The 15,651-nt window shown below is 48.8% G+C and overlaps 1 protein-coding gene across 4 annotated transcripts in view; it reads left to right on the top strand.

Annotated features, from left to right (window-relative positions):
• Positions 1–1,237: 1,237 nt before the first annotated feature.
• NT5DC4 (5'-nucleotidase domain containing 4) overlaps positions 1,238–15,651 on the top strand; it is a 42,375-nt gene continuing 27,961 nt past the window's right edge. For 2 of the 4 annotated variants that reach the window (XM_035118410.2, XM_035118411.2), the window contains exons 1-4: positions 1,238–1,373; positions 11,755–11,828; positions 14,490–14,607; positions 14,705–14,800. In XM_035118410.2, the coding sequence (XP_034974301.1) occupies positions 1,270–1,373; positions 11,755–11,828; positions 14,490–14,607; positions 14,705–14,800 (392 nt within the window). In that variant the 5' untranslated portion in view covers positions 1,238–1,269. Of the gene's footprint in view, positions 1,374–10,911; positions 11,031–11,064; positions 11,829–14,489; positions 14,608–14,704; positions 14,801–15,651 lie in introns of those variants that run through there. The other 2 variants (XM_060276377.1, XM_060276376.1) reach the window with 2 other exon arrangements.

Raw genomic sequence — 15,651 nt, forward strand, 5'->3', positions numbered from 1 at the left:
CAAAGACATAGGATTCTTATCTCATTATACATGATCAAGCTTTCCTTACCACCTCAGCCCTTGCTTTCCCCCCCCAAGACCAATTGCAGTCATTAACAGTCGTTAACAGTCATCAACAGGTTTACCACTCCTATCAGCCCATCACTCATCACCCATTCCCATCACCCCCACCCCCCCCACCCTCTGAATATACATAAGGGTCTGGTGGATTCTGTTTCAGTGTATCTGACGGAGTGTGCATGCACACGAAAGCTCATACCAAAATAAAAACTTAGTTGGTCTTTAAGGTGCTACTGAAGGAATTTTTTTTTAATTTTGTCAGGAGTTCTAGTGTTATGAGAGAGGGAGAAAAACTCTCTCCACTCTCGCCATGCCATGCACGATTTTATTAACGTCTATCATGGCACTGCATAGAATCATAGAGTTGTAGAGCTGGAAGGGACCCCCAAGGGTCATCTAGTCCAACCCCCTGCAATGCAGGAATGACTAGCCTTTTCTCTAATCTAAAATGCCCCAAACTCTGCAATCTTTCTTTCCTCTTAGGAGTCGCTCCAGCCCCTTGGTCGTTTTGGTTGCCCTTTTCCGAGCCTGTCCCAACTCTCTCATATCCCTTTGGCAGCGAGAACCGCTTGCAGCCTTCCAAATGCGGCGGCACCATAGGTTTATTATGGTATATACCGCCTTATGATCCCATGAAATTGCAAGGAACGAGAGAGGGAGAGGTCCGGCTGTGTGTGTGTTCGAGAGTGCCTGGCGCGTTTCTGGAAAGCGCCTCCTGCGAGCTGCAAATGCGCGCATCTTGCAGAGAGTCCTTTGCAGGATTCCACCCCTTCTCTCTCCCACCTCCCCCCTCCCCGCCCCACTCTCTCCACCCCAATCAGGCCAGAGCCAGGTCCGGGAGGGGTCCGCCTGCAGCTGGGGATGGCTGCCTGGGAGCAAGAAGAGGACGGGGAGGTGGTGTGTTTTGTCTGTGTGTGTGTGTGGGGGGGGGAGGCTAAAAATACGCCCCGGCAGGAGGAGCAAAGTCCCCAGCAGGGGAGCGCAGTCGTGGCGGGGAGGCGGGGGCGCTGGCTAGCTTGAGCGAGCGGGGCAGCCCTCCAAACCCAGGCACAGCAAGGCTGGGGGTTGGTGGGAGGGAGGGAGGCCATGGGCTGGCGGGGGGCGGGAGAAGGAGGGCCATCAGCTGGGCCGGGCTGATAGCCTATCTGCCGGGTAAAAGGGAGCAGGCCGCCTCCTCGCCTCCTCCTTCGCGCCAGCCGCTGTCAGAGGATGGGCAGCATCGCCAGGGAGCCCGCCGACGGAGCCATGGAGCCCCGCGTCGAGCTGAGCGCCCCCGAGCCGCGCGCTCCCGTCAAGCGGGACTACCATCACCGGTAAGGGGGCAGGCGGGCCATCGGGGCGTGGGGAATCGCTGCTACCTCCAGTACCTAGGGCAGAGTATGCCGGGCAGTATCCGTAGAACTGGAGAGCTGGAAGGGACCCCAGCGGTCATCCAGTCCAGCCCCCTTGCAGGGCAGCAATCACAACTCAAGACTCCCCGGGCAGATGGCCAGCCAAGCTCTGCATTAAAAACATCCAAGGAAGGAGAGTCCACCACCTTCTTAGGGAGCCCAGGGCCAAGAGAGGCTGCTGCTCCATAGAGTCGGGTGGCGGGGAAAGGGGGGCAGCGGGCTCCCCCTCTGAGTGTGTGGAGCAAGGGAGTGTTTCTGAGTGAGATCTCTTAGCGATGGCAGTGGTGTTTGTTTATCCAGTGGCAGGGAGTTACTCTGGTCCCCTTTGAGGATGTGGGGGCTTGTTGGGCAGGGGTGGGGGAATATGTCTCTCTTCAGCTGAATATGGTGCGAGGAGGCAGGCGGGGGACAATGAGGAAAGTGGGTTATTGACAGGAGCGGTGCAACTCCCACCTCCTCCACTTGCCCTCAGAGATTTGCAATGGTTGCTGATATAATTCCTGGCCAAGTTCGAGGTGTTACTTAACAGACTTGTTACTTGTTACTTAACCAGTTTACCTGCAAGATCACCTCGCCCCATAAGCGCCCAATCGACTGCTTCCATCAGCAGAACTGACCCTGCCACATGAGACCTATCCTGCCTTTGTAAGAACTCTAGATTTTAGGGTGGCAGCACGCCCACTTTGGAACTCCCTGCCTATTGACATCAGACAGGTGTCTTCACTGCACTCTTTTTCTTGCCTGCTAAAACCATTTTTGTTAGGCCAAGCCTCTACCCAGGTGTTCAGAAAGCTGACGCTGGTCTTAATCAGTTTTCAGTCTATTGCCATTTGAATGTTATGGATGTCTTCAATTATTATCGTTAATTTTTCTTAGTGGTAATTTCATTGTGTTCTCTCTTTTGTGAATCACTTGGAGGTTTCTCTCCTTTACAATCCGGTAGGGTAAAAATGTTAGGAAATAAATGAATGACCGAACAGATGAGCGTTCCTGGGGACGGGTGAGGAGCAGGCCTTTCCTGGTCAGAGAAAGAAGCTTTGCTGCATCCAAATTGGCTTCTCTTCCACTTCAGGGCTCATTTCCATATCAAAAGCGCTTTCTGCTCTAATAACTTGTATTCTCTCCCCCCCCCCCCGTCCCCCTCCTCTCCTGGCAAGGCCTTTCCTTGCTTTCTCCTCCTGCTGGCTCTTTGGGGCCAGGACTACCCACTCTCTCTCCTCCCCCCCCCAGGACAATGTCAGCAGGGAAGCTGCCCTGCAGGCAGGACCCAAGGGCCAGGAAGGCTGGGGGAATGGGGTGTCCCTGGAGGGCGGTCAGTCCTGAACTGCCAAACCGCATTGCAGGCCCAGAATCTCAAGGTGGGGGAGATAGGAGGGGAAGGACTTTCCTCTGGGGTGCTCTTGTATTATTGTTGTTGTTTATTTTAATTTTTGTTATTTTATTGTATTTATATCCCACCTTTTCCTCTGCGGAGCTCATGGTTCTCTCCCTGTCCTCATTTAATCCCCCACGACAACCCTGTGAGGTAGGTTAGGCTGAGAGGCAGTAAGTGACTGGCCCAAAGTCACAACCAGCAGGCTCTGTGGCTGAGTGGGGAGTTGCACCCTGCTCTCCTGGGTCCTAGCCCAACACTCTAACCACTATGCCACGCTGCCTCTCAACAACAAGGGTGCCTCCTCCGGGCACTGGCGGCTGAATATGCAGCCTATGTGGAGGTGTCAAAAGATCCCTCCTGAGGCCCTTCTGTGGCAAAGGCGTCACTGGGCCCTTGTGACATCTCCCTTGAACCACCAGTAAGGAACCCAGATCAGCCTCATCTGCATTCAAGAGGGGTTTGGTTCAGATCTGGGCCAGGGGAGCTTGGGAACTTGACGGCAGTTTCCTCGCTTCCTTCAGATTCCACTCACCTCTTGTTGGCAAGGAGGGTGGGAGAGACCCTGCCCTCGTGGCGTTTCCTGCCTCCCTGTTGCACCCATGTCTACCTGCCTGGCATGTTGATGGCAGCCTGCGGGGGGCCTGATCCTTCAGGGCAAAATGGGGCACTGCTGGCCCCCACTTGCCTGCCTTCCCACTTTCAATTGGGTCCCTTCCAACTCTAAAAAAGGTAAAGGGACCCCTGACCATTAGGTCCAGTCGTGACCGACTCTGGGGTTGCGCACTCATCTCGCATTATTGGCCAAGGGAGCCGGCGTATAGCTTCCAGGTCATGTGGCCAGCATGACAAAGCCACTTCTGGCAAACCAGAGCAGCACATGGAAACGCCGTTTACCTTCCCGCTGTAGCGGTTCCTATTTATCTACTTGCATTTTGACGTGCTTTCGAACTGCTAGGTTGGCAGGAGCTGGGACCAAGCAACGGAAGCTCACCCCGTCACAGGGATTCGAACCGCCAACCTTCTGATCAGCAAGTCCTAGGCTCAGTGGTTTAACCCACAGCACCACCTGGGTTCCAACTCTACAATTGTACAAATCCATGATCCCTCTGTCTCAGTTTTCAACTGCAATCTAGAGACCTCAGACTTAGGAGATAGGGAGATGGGGAAGAGGAGACCGGCAGGCAGCAAACCCACCCTTTGGGACTGGGGTGGGTGGACCAGAAGACCAACCAGAAGTGGAGACAGACCCAGTGCCAGACGAAGCCCATCAGTTTTTGCTTTGTCCCCATGATTTGTTCATCAGCGATGCAAGGTTAGGGGTGAGCAGAGAGTGACCCACGTTTGCCGATGAGACCAAATTGTTTAGGGTAGCTAATGCATAGAATCATAGAATGGAATCATAGAATCATAGAGTTGGAAGAGACCACAAGGGCCATCCAGTCCAACCCCCTGCCAAGCAGGAAACACCACCAAAGCATTCTTGACATATGCCTGTCAAGCCTCTGCTTAAAGACCTCCAAAGAAGGAGACTCCACCACACTCCTTGGTAGCAAATTCCACTGCCGAACAGCTCTTACTGTCAGGAAGTTCTTCCTAATGTTTAGGTGGAATCTTCTTTCTTGTAGTTTGACTCCATTGCTCCGTGTCCGCTTCTCTGGAGCAGCAGAAAACAATCTTTCTCCCTCCTCCATATGACATCCTTTCATATATTTGAATATGGCTATCATATCACCCCTTAACCTTCTCTTCTCCAGGCTAAACATACCCAGCTCCCTAAGCTGTTCCTCATAAGGCATCGTTTCCAGGCCTTTGACCATTTGGGTTGCCCTCTTCTGGACACGTTCCAGCTTGTCAGTATCCTTCTTGAACTGTGGTGCCCAGAACTGGACACAGTACTCCAGGTGAGCTCTGACCAGAGCAGAATACAGTGGTACTATTACTTCCCTTGATCTAGATGCTATACTCCTATTGATGCAGCCCAGAATTGCATTGGCTTTTTTAATGCAAAAAGGGACTGTGGAGAGCTCCAAAAGGTTCTCTCCAAGCTGAGTGAGTGGATTTTAAAAGGGCAAATGAGCTTCAGTGAAAGCAAGTGCAAAGGGATGCAAGTTTGGGCAAAGCAATCTTCTAGATCTTCTTCTATAAACTTCCGAGGGAATGAGACCTTGGGGTCGCAGTAGATCGCTCGAGGAAGATGGTGATCCGGTGGGCGGCAGCCATAAAAATAAAAGGCATACTCCCTGCTAGGTATCCTCTGGAAAGGAATCTAAAATGAAACTGCCAGTAATGCAAGGCTGTTATACAAATCTACGGTGTGACCAGATTTGCAATACTGTGTATGATTCTAGCCACCTCACCTACAAAAGGATATTGCAGGTTGGAAAAGGTTCAGAAAGGGGACACCCAAATGATCGAGGGGATGGAGCGAAACCCCTATGCAGTGGCTTTCAACCAGTGTACCGTGGTGCCCTGGGGTGCCTTGAATGACGGTCAGGGGTTCCGCGGGCAATCCTGGCCTCTGTCCCTCTTTTATTCCCTCCCTCCTCGGATGCCCTCTAGCGTCTCTGCCTCCCAAAGGCTTGCACAGCTGTTTATTGCAGGTGAATGGTGCCTCTGAGAGGCACCTCTCTTTGGGGTGGTGGTGGGGGGAGCAGCTCAGAGAACCAGGACCCCCAATGAGAGAGGACAGGAGAGGAGAGAAGGCTGAGGGAACACCCCACAAGGGAGGATGTTTCACAAGGGATGACATAACTGGGCTCCTGAGCCCCACAGGGGTGCCACAGAAAGAATGCAGTTGGTCAAGGAACCCATGGCCTCAGAAAGGTTGAAAACCTCTGCCCTTTGAGAAAAAAGGGTGCAGCATTTGGGACTTTTTAGTTTAGAAAGGTGAGTGAGAGGCGACATGAAAGAATCATATAAAATTATGGGTGGAGGCTGGAGGGTGGAGAGAGGAGAGAGAGAAGTTCTGTCCCCTCTCTCATAACACTAGAACTTGTGGTTACAGGTAGATAGCCGTGTTGGTCTGACGTAATCGAAACAAAATAAAAACATTCCTTCCAGCAGCACCTTAAAGACCAACTAAGTTTTTATTTTGGTATGAGCTTTCGTGTGCATGCACACTTCGTCAGATACACTGAAGCAGAAGATACACTAGAACTTGTGGAGAGCCAATGAAACTGAAGGTCGGAAGAACTTCTTCATGTAGCACATAGCTAAACTATGAAACTAGGAGGCAGTGATGGCCACCAACTTGGATGGCTTTAAAAGAGGATGGGGCCACAGGATTAGGATATGGTTATCAATGGCTGCTAGTGGCTCTCTTTTACATCCACTCTGCCTCTGGGTACCAGCTGGAATTGCAGGAAGGCAGAGTCCTGCTCATGTCCAGCTTGTGGGTTTCCTCTTGAGGCATCTGTTTGGCCACCGTGAGAACAGGATCCTGGGCTAGATGGACTCTGTTGGCCTGATCTAGAAGACCTTGCCTTATATTCTTAGGCTGTGTACCTTTTCCAGTTGGTAATGTTTATTAATTGTCAAGGAAGGACATACAAAATTATGCAAAACACAGTGTTATCAAAACAGGATCTGATGACGGTATTCTAGTCCATGGAGCACTGTCGAACAAATGGCCACATACTTTTGGGAGCAGGAACCTATTGAACTTAAAATGATACGTAGTAAGGAAGCTGTGAAATTTGGGCGGGCCACAGCTCAGGGACCAGAGCATCCTCTTGGCACCTGCGCAGGTTCAGTCCCTGCAATCTGCAGGTCAGACTGGGAGAGGCCTCTTTCTGAAACCCTGGAGAGAAGCTGCTTGTCAGTGTAGACCAGGGGTCCCCAAAGTAAGGCCCGGGGGCCGGATGTGGCCCAATCGCCTTCTAAATTTGGCCCGCGGAAGGTCCAGGAATCAGCATATTTTTACATGAGTAGAATGTGTCCTTTTATTTAAAATGCATCTCTGGGTTATTTGTGGGGCCTGCCTGGTGTTTTTACATGAGTAGAATGTGCCCTTTTATTTAAAATGCATCTCTGGGTTATTTGTGGGGCATAGGAATTCGTTCATTTTTTTTTTCAAAATATAGTCTGGCCCCCCACAAGGTCTGAGGGACAGTGGACCAGCCCCCTGCTGAAAAAGTTTGCTGACCCCTGGTATAGACAGTATTGAGCTAGATGGACCAAGGGTCTAATTCGGTATAAAGCAACTTCTTGTGGCTTTAAAAGGAGATAAGACAAATTCATGGAGGAGAGAGCTATCGAGGCCTGCTGGCCATGTCAGCTATATTCTGCCTCCACAGTCGGAGGCAGCAATGCTTCTGAATGCCAGTTGTTGCAAACCACAGGAGGGGAGAGGGCTCTTGTGTTTGAATCCTGCATGCAGGCTTCCCACTGTGGGTGGCCACTGTGAGAACAGGATGCTGAGCTTTGGCCTGATCCAGCAACCTCTTCTGATGTTCTTATGTAAGCGTGAGCCATGGAAATTGCAGGGTCAGCTCTGGAAGCCGCAGAGTCAGGACTATTTGCCGTGGGTCAAAGCAAACAGGAGGGTCTCTTACCTTTGGCCGGGGCCTCCGCTCATCCTACCAGGATGGCTTCTGGCTACACACCTCCTTCCTGGCCTCTCCTGGCGGACTTTGCTTTGGCAAGAGCGGGATCCGTCCCCAAGGGAGGAAAGGTCGCTCTCCTGTGTAGGCACTGCCTGAGGCCATTACATCAGCCGGAGCTGGGGGAAGCGGCCAGAGGACCCTTTCCAAACTCTGATAGGGAAGCTAAAGCCACCACTTGTGATGCAAGGCTCTGACGCACACGCTGAGGGTCAGGGGCCTCTCTTGGCTGCTCAAGGCCTTTCCGCAGCGCCCTGCTGGGCTTCTCCAGAGCAAGCAGCTAACACCTCCCTGGGACAGGGTGGACAGGATGAATCGCTGCATTCCCAGGGGTTAGAATCCTAGAGTTGGAAGAGACCACAAGGGCCATCCAGTCCAACCCCCTGCCAAGCAGGAAACACCATCAAAGCATTCTTGACATATGGCTGTCCACCACACTCCTTGGTAGCAAATTCCACTGCCGAACAGCTCTTACTGTCAGGAAGTTCTTCCTAATGTTTAGGTGGAATCTTCTTTCTTGTAGCTTGAATCCATTGCTCCGTGTCTGCTTCTCTGGAGCAGCAGAAAACAATCTTTCTCCCTCCTCCATATGACATTCTTTCATATATTTGAACATGGCTATCATATCACTTGATGACTTTTTGGGTCCTTTCCAATGCTACGATTCTACGATTCTTCCCTACTAGCATTTTGCGGTTGGCCACGGGGCCTTAATGGCAGGCTTTGCGCCTTGGACGTGGCTGGGTCTGCCCAGTTAAGGAGCTGGCAAGCAGCCCCTGGCAAGCACTGGCACCTTCCCTACAGAGCGGTCAGCTCCCTCCCTCCGTTCCCTTGCTCATTCAAGGAATCTGCTTGGTGTCTTCCAATTAGGCCACATTGCATTTAATGTAGAACTTGGAAGTTCCTCTGGAAGAACGTGAGTGTGAGATTTGCTTGGGCGTTTTGTTAGAAAGGAAGATTACTTTCTAGACCTCATGGTGAGAGTGGGGAGCCCTCTCCCCCAAAGGCAGGGTTGGTTTCAGCTTGTGAAGGGGTGGGGTGGGAATGCAAGCAGTTAGGGATGCTCAAAAAAGACTCTGGGGGACACATTGCTGAAAGCATTAAGACCACCGTCTAGAAGCTCTTCAAATATATTAACAGCAGAAAACCATCTAGAGAGGCAGTTGGATGACAAGAGAGTCAAAGGAGTTGTAAAGAAGGATTAGGAGATTGCCAAGATGCTGAATTAGTTGTTTGCATCAGTCTTCACAATGCAGGATGTTGGACACACCCCAGTGCCTGAACTAACTTTTGCAGAAGGAAAGACAGAGAGTAGTGAGTTCTAGGCCTAATAGGCATTAAGTGTTCTTGTGCTTGAATCCTGCAAGCTGGTTTCCCACAGGTTGGCCACTGTGAGAACAGGATGCTGGAATAGATGGGCCCCTTGGCTTGATCCAGCAGGCTCTTCCTCTCTCCAAGGAACCCAGGAGGTAGTTGGCAGGACCGGAAGCCCACAGCAGGTTGGCGTGGGAAGGGGTGATCTCACCAAGAGTGGATGGGCTTTTCCCTTTCAAGAAAATGACCTTTGCCACCCCGGGAATATCGACCCAGCCAGCTGCACCATCCCAGCCCCCAAACAAGCCACAGGCACTTCCAGATGCTATGTTTATTGAGCACTCATCCTGATCAAGGACAGGAAGGACAACCTCTTCCCATATGATCCCCCAGAGATCACCTTCTGACTTCTGAGACCCTCCTTTGTGTGCCTCCTCCTCGAGAGGTACAGAGGGTGGCAACATGAGAACAGGGCCTTCTCTGCAGTGGCTCCCTGTTTGTGGAATGCTCTCCCCAGGGACGTTTGCCTGGCACCTTCATGATACACCTTTAGGCACCAGGCACAAACGTTCCTTTTTAACCAGGCCTTTGGTTGATTTAGGGGACGCGGGTGGTGCTGTGGTCTAAACCACAGAGCCCTAGGGCTTGCCGATCAGAAGGTCAGCGGTTCGAATCCCCACGACGGGGTGAGCTCCTGTTGTTCGGTCCCTGCTCCTGCCCACCTAGCAATTCAAAAGCATGTCAAAGTGCAAGTAGATAAATAGGTACTGCTCCGGCGGGAAGGTAAATGGCATTTCCGTGCGCTGCTCTGGTTCACCAGAAGCGGCTTTGTCATGCTGGCCACATGACCTGGAAGCTGTCTGCGGACAAATGCTGGCTCCCTCAGCCTATAGAGCGAAATGAGCATGCAACCCCAGAGTCGTCTGCAACTGGACCTAACGGTCAGGGAGGGGTACCTTTACCTTTACCTTGGTTGATTTGATTGACATCCTATGCCCTTTTAAAATGTTTTTTTTGGGGGGGGTGTGTGTTATTGGGTTGTTGTTTTTATTTTGATTATGCATTTTGTGGTTTTATATTTTGATTTTGTTATGCGAACCGCCCTGAGACCTCCGGGTATAGGGCAGTATATAAATTCAATTATTATTATTATTAATAATAATAATAATAATAATAATAATAAATTACATTCTATACAAGATTTCAAAGCAGCTGTTTTATTACAGAAAAATTTCAGAAACAGACTGGAAAGAGAAGTTGCTGAATTGCAACTCATTAGCAAGCATGGTTTTACCATGGAGCCACCTGGAATGAACAAAGACATAGGATTCTTATCTCATTATACATGATCAAGCTTTCCTTAGCACCTCAGCCCTTGCTCCCCCCCCCCCGCAAGACCAATTGCAGTCATTAACAGTCGTTAACAGTCATCAACAGGTTTACCACTCCTATCAGCCCATCACCCATTCCCATCACCCCCACCCTCTGAATATACTTAAGGGTCTGGTGACTTCTGTTTCAGTGTATCTGAAGAAGTGTGCATGCACACGAAAGCTCATACCAAAATAAAAACGTAGTTGGTCTTTAAGGTGCTACTGAAGGAATTTTTTAAATAAATTAGAAGAAGAAGAGCATATGCTGGATTAGGCCAGTATCCTGCTCTCATGGTGGCCAGCCAGATGCCCATTGTGGGCAACTCACAAACCTGATCCAACAGAGGCCTGTCTCCTGCTCTTGGTACTATAACTTGCCAACTGAACTCCAAGAGGGAGTTTGCCACTTGGAATTGCAAGCGCTGGGCAAGTTTGCGGCTCCTCCTGGCCAGTCTGTGCAGGGTGTGTGACTCTGCCCTGGTGGTCCTGGAGAGTGAAAAGATAAACTGCTGCTGCTCCAACCATCCCTTTGGGCCTCTTTCTGAACTCAAGAGCCTCTGATGTGTGTTGGCTACTTTTTTCTGCGCAGTGGGGAGGCCCCCGAGGGAGAAGAGAAAAGAGCAGCATTTTGCCTAGGTGCCTTTGGAAGCAACAGTCGGGCAATTGCAGAGCCCCAGTAATGATTCTCAGTATCATAAAACATAATTAGGAAATGCCTAGAGATGCCTGTGGCAGAACCCTCTGTGATCCTCGCTCAGTCTCAGGGAATGTGGCTGGGAGAGAGGAGCCCACCTTTTCTGGTGGATGTATTAAAAACTCCTTTGAGAGCTGGTCTGGGTCTCGATATCTCACATTGAGGAATCTTTCTGTGAATGTTAGGTTCACGTGGTGTGTGTGTGTGTGTGTGTGTGTGTGTGTGTGTGTGTGTGTGTGTGTGTTAAACAGGGAAGGCTGAGTTTCATAGCTCATAAATCCCTGTAATGGAAAACCTGTTGACACAGCCTCCCCAAGAGCCCTGCTAATGTTACACAGCTACCTTTGGTGCCCGCCAGGCCAGCTCCCTCCCCCTCTGTGCATCAAAGATGCTGCCAGGCTCATCACGCCGAGCCACCCAGGACCAGCAGCCACAAGCCAGGCCTGGGTGTGCAATAGATGCAGTAAAAAAATTGGAAGAAATGGGATGCAGGGGGTCTTCCAGGAATGGCCATCTAGTCCAACCCCGTGATCTACAATTCGCACCCAGAACTCAGGGCTCTTTGAATTCGCACTCTTTGAACTCAAGGGAACTTTGAATAGGGTTTGATACATTCTTTGAGCCAGCCGGCTATAAAAGCAGGCCGCCTGAGCAGCTCAGTTCAGTTCTGCTCCAGCTTCCAAATAAAGAGCTTCTTGAATAAATCGCTGTGTCGTCTGCGATGTCTACCCCACAACTTAACAACACCAGTGAAGGCAGAGAGTGGAGTGTGTGTACCTTTCGAAAGAGGGTTTGGGTAGAAAACCTCCCCATGACATTGCATTCCAGTTTCCTAGGTCTTTTCCAGACAAAGCACAGCCGATTAGACGGGACACCCAAATTGTCAGCAGGTCAGGGGGCAGCTTGTGGCTCCTGGAAACCTCATGACACAGCCTCTGCTTTTCAGGATCTTTGTGAACCGGAGTCTGGCGCTGGAAAAGATCAAATGCTTTGGCTTTGACATGGACTACACTCTCGCAAGTAAGTAAGAGGCCACCAGAAAACAAGCTTGCTCCGTCTTCCATACGACACAAAGGAGACGGGGAACAGACCCCTGTGCATTTTAAGCTAGGGAACCAGATGATAAAACATCCAGCTGTGCCCCATGATGGCTAAAAACTCTAGTTTTCATACTTGGTTTTAATGTTTGCTTTCTGAATCACTTTGAGCTATTTTTGGGGAAAAGCAACTGTTATAAGAATTTTGAGGTCATATATATATATATAATAATTGTTCATAAAACATGTACATGAATGTACAGAAACATGTCTGAAGCAGCACAGGAAAACAGGCCTGACTGACACCATTTTGACTCTCTCTGACCAGGTGTTCCTCTGCAAGGAAGAAGTGGGGTGGGGGGAACCTTCTCATTGTCTCAGGAATTAAAGTGATAATCCCTGGCATCCTGATACCTGACTGCCAGACAAAAGGGTGTGATTAACTTGGCTGGGAAACAGGGAAATGTAAATATCTCTCAATTTTGTTGATTAGGTTTTGGGGGCAGGGGGCAGGGTCCAGACTGCTCAGATTACTGCCACCAGACCTCCCCTTTCATGATGTACCTATGATGAATCTAGGGAGGGGGGTCTTGGGCTACACCCCTTCTGTGACATATGGATGATGCTTCTGGGGGGTGGGCTGAAACCAAGTTCAAATTTCTTTTTAAGGGCAAGACATCTTTGTTTGGGGTTCCTTCCTTGTTCTCCTGTGTGAGAGGAAGGACCCTGTTGCAACAGCGAAAATAAAGGCTTTGCTTCTCAAACTTCTCTGGTTGGCCTCTGTTATATTCTCCTACCGATGGAGAACCCAATAAGGGAATAAAGGCAGATACTGAGTCCTTGGGGGAGTTGGGCTGTAAAAGCCAACCCCCCATTTTTTTCTTACATCAAATACTAATACAGTCATACCTCGGTTTAAGTACGCCTCGGTTTGAGTATTTTCAGTTTAAGTACTCCGTGGACCCGTCTGGAACGGATTAATCCACTTTCTATTACTTTCAATGGGAAAGTTCGCTTCAGGTTAAGTAGGCTTCAGTTTAAGTACTCCACGGACCATCTGGAATGGATTAATCCCTTTTCCATTACTTTCAGTGGGAAAGTTCACTTCAGGTTAAGTACAGACTTCCGGAACCAATTGTGTTTGTAAACTGAGCTACCACTGTACTAAATGGTTCCTCCCTGTTCAGGGGCAGTCTACCTCTGAGTATACAAGCAACGGGGGAAAGTTAGCCCGGCTTGGCTGCTCCCAAGGACACCTGGCTGCAGTTCTTGTCCATGTTGCATAAATACTTCATTTTGATTGCTTTCTAAAATTTGCTTGCTTTCTTGTTTATTTATTATTTCATAAAATTTATGCCCCGCTTGACTGTAGAAAACCTCAAAGCGGTTTCCAAAGACACCCCCCCCCAAAAAAATCACTAAGAAAATTAACAGAATAAAAGTAGAATCCAGCTGCTACTCCAATGACTCTAGAATATCCAAAGCAAGAGGATGGAAAAAGAATTTGAGACAAAATAAAAAAATTCCTTCCAGAAACACCTAAGAGACCAACTAAGTTTGTCATTGGTATGAGCTTTTGTGCGCATGCAGTGTACAGTGTATCTGAAGAAGTGTGCATGCGCACGAAAGCTCATACCGATGACAAACTTAGTTGGCCTCTTAGGTGCTGCTGGAAGGAATTTTTTTTTTTTGTTTCGACTACGTCAGACCAACACTGCAACCTACCTGTAAAAAGAATTTGAGGATATTGACATATACAGAAGTGCAATTGGAAGTTTACTTTATTTAGCAAACATATCCAGGCCTGACATAACAAATGCAACTAACATACTGGTACTTAGCAGGAAAACGTCCAAGCTTATAAAGAATGGTTCATTTAAAGTATCTTAAAACACGTTTCATTGCATTCCAATCTTGCTGTATAGGCTTGGACATTTTTCTACTAAGTACCTTAGTTGCATTGGATATGTCAGGCCTGGATATGTTTGCTAAATAAAGCAAACTTGCAATTGCACTTCTGTATTTGTCAATATCCTCAAATTCTTTTTCATCATCTTGCTTTGGATATTCTAGAGTCATTGGAGTAATCATTGCAAAGGGGGGAAAAAAGACTACCGGGCTGTATTTGATAGATGGGGCCCAAGATTTCCTGAGTTTGCTTTGCAACTTTTTTTTGGGGGGGGGGAATCAGACCAGCCTGCAAAGATATACCCAGGAAATGCCTCCCCAAAAGGACTGGATTTAGGCCCTAAGCTACAGAAGGTAATGGGGCCCTTTATATGTCCAGCTGTCCTTTGTCAACAACAAATTGTTGCTGTGTTTTTGTGTTGAATGTATGCTACATGGTAATTTATGGACCTAATAGGTATCTCAAGCCATTTGCACAGAACAAAATATGTATTTTATCAAAGTAATTGTTGAACTGAAATACAATTAAGAAGTATATTGATAGTGAAACACACACTGTTGCTGTATGTAGGTTTTATTTCATTTGTTTTTTTATGTTATATTTTGGAAATGTACATCCAATTTTTTTCCTTTAAATTTTTTTGGGGCCCCCAAGAGAGTGGGGCCCTAATCTATAGCTTGTTTAGCTTATACGTAAATCCGGCACTGCTCCCCAAACTGCCTTTTGCCTCTGCAGTGTACAAATCTCCGGACTACGAGGAGCTCGCTTTTGAGCTGCTGCTGGAGCGCTTGGTGTCCATTGGCTACCCCCACGAGATCCTGGAGTATAGATACGACCCCACTTTCCCCACCAGGTAAGAGAGCAGAGATGCCTTGGCAGCCCAGAGGTGGGAGCCACGTGGCCAGGGGGAAAGGACCCACCCTCCTCACCCACCCTCTCCTCTTCCCCAGGGGCCTCGTATTTGATGCCATGTACGGGAATTTGCTGAAGGTGGACTCCCACGGGAACCTGCTGGTCTGTGCCCATGGCTTCCGCTTCCTCAAAGGGTAGGTGTTGCCCTCCAGCACAAGCAGGTATTACTCTCTCCAGTCCCCACCAGCTGTGGGCTTCTGCTGCTCCCCCAAGAAAAGCAGTCAGCCCTGGGAAGCCACAAGGAGAAGGTCCTCTTATGTCTTCTGGGATGGACACACACACACACACACTTTCCCTCGCTGGAGGTTTTTAAGAAGACGCCGGGATTCTTAAGCTGAGGTTCCTGCATTTCAGGGGGTTGGACTAAATGACCCTTGTGGGTCCCTTCTGATTCTATCTATCTATCTATCTATCTATCTATCTATCTATCTATCTATCTATCTATCTATCTATCCAATGGTCCCTCGACTTACAAATGACTCGACATCCGTAGGTTTCGACTTACGAACGGGACAAATGGCCGCACGCTTACGAATTTTTCTACATCCGAACGGAAACCCTTGCCGGCTTTAAATGCGGTTTCCTTCACTTAAATTTTTTTTTCGAATATTTTTTTTTCCTATGGGAAGCCGTGTTTCGACTTACGAACTTTTCGACCTACAAATGTGCATTCGGAACGGATTTAGTTCGTAAGTTGAGGGACCACTGTATATCATCTATCTGTCTCTATCTATCTATCTATCTATCTATCTATCTATCTATCTATCTATCTATCTATCTATTTATCTATTTATCTATCTATCTATCTATCTATCTATCTATCTATCTACCGTGTTTCTCATATTATAAGACATGTCTTATATTTATTTTTTCCTCAAAAAAACACACTATGGCTTATTTTCAAGGGATGTCTTATTTTTTTCCTCCTCCTCCTGCTGCGGCCGGCATTGCTGCTGCACCTATCACTATGTCTTATTTTCGGGGT

The sequence above is a fragment of the Zootoca vivipara genome, chromosome 6 (assembly GCF_963506605.1).
Source record: "Zootoca vivipara chromosome 6, rZooViv1.1, whole genome shotgun sequence".
Classification (NCBI taxonomy): Eukaryota; Metazoa; Chordata; class Lepidosauria; order Squamata; family Lacertidae; genus Zootoca; species Zootoca vivipara.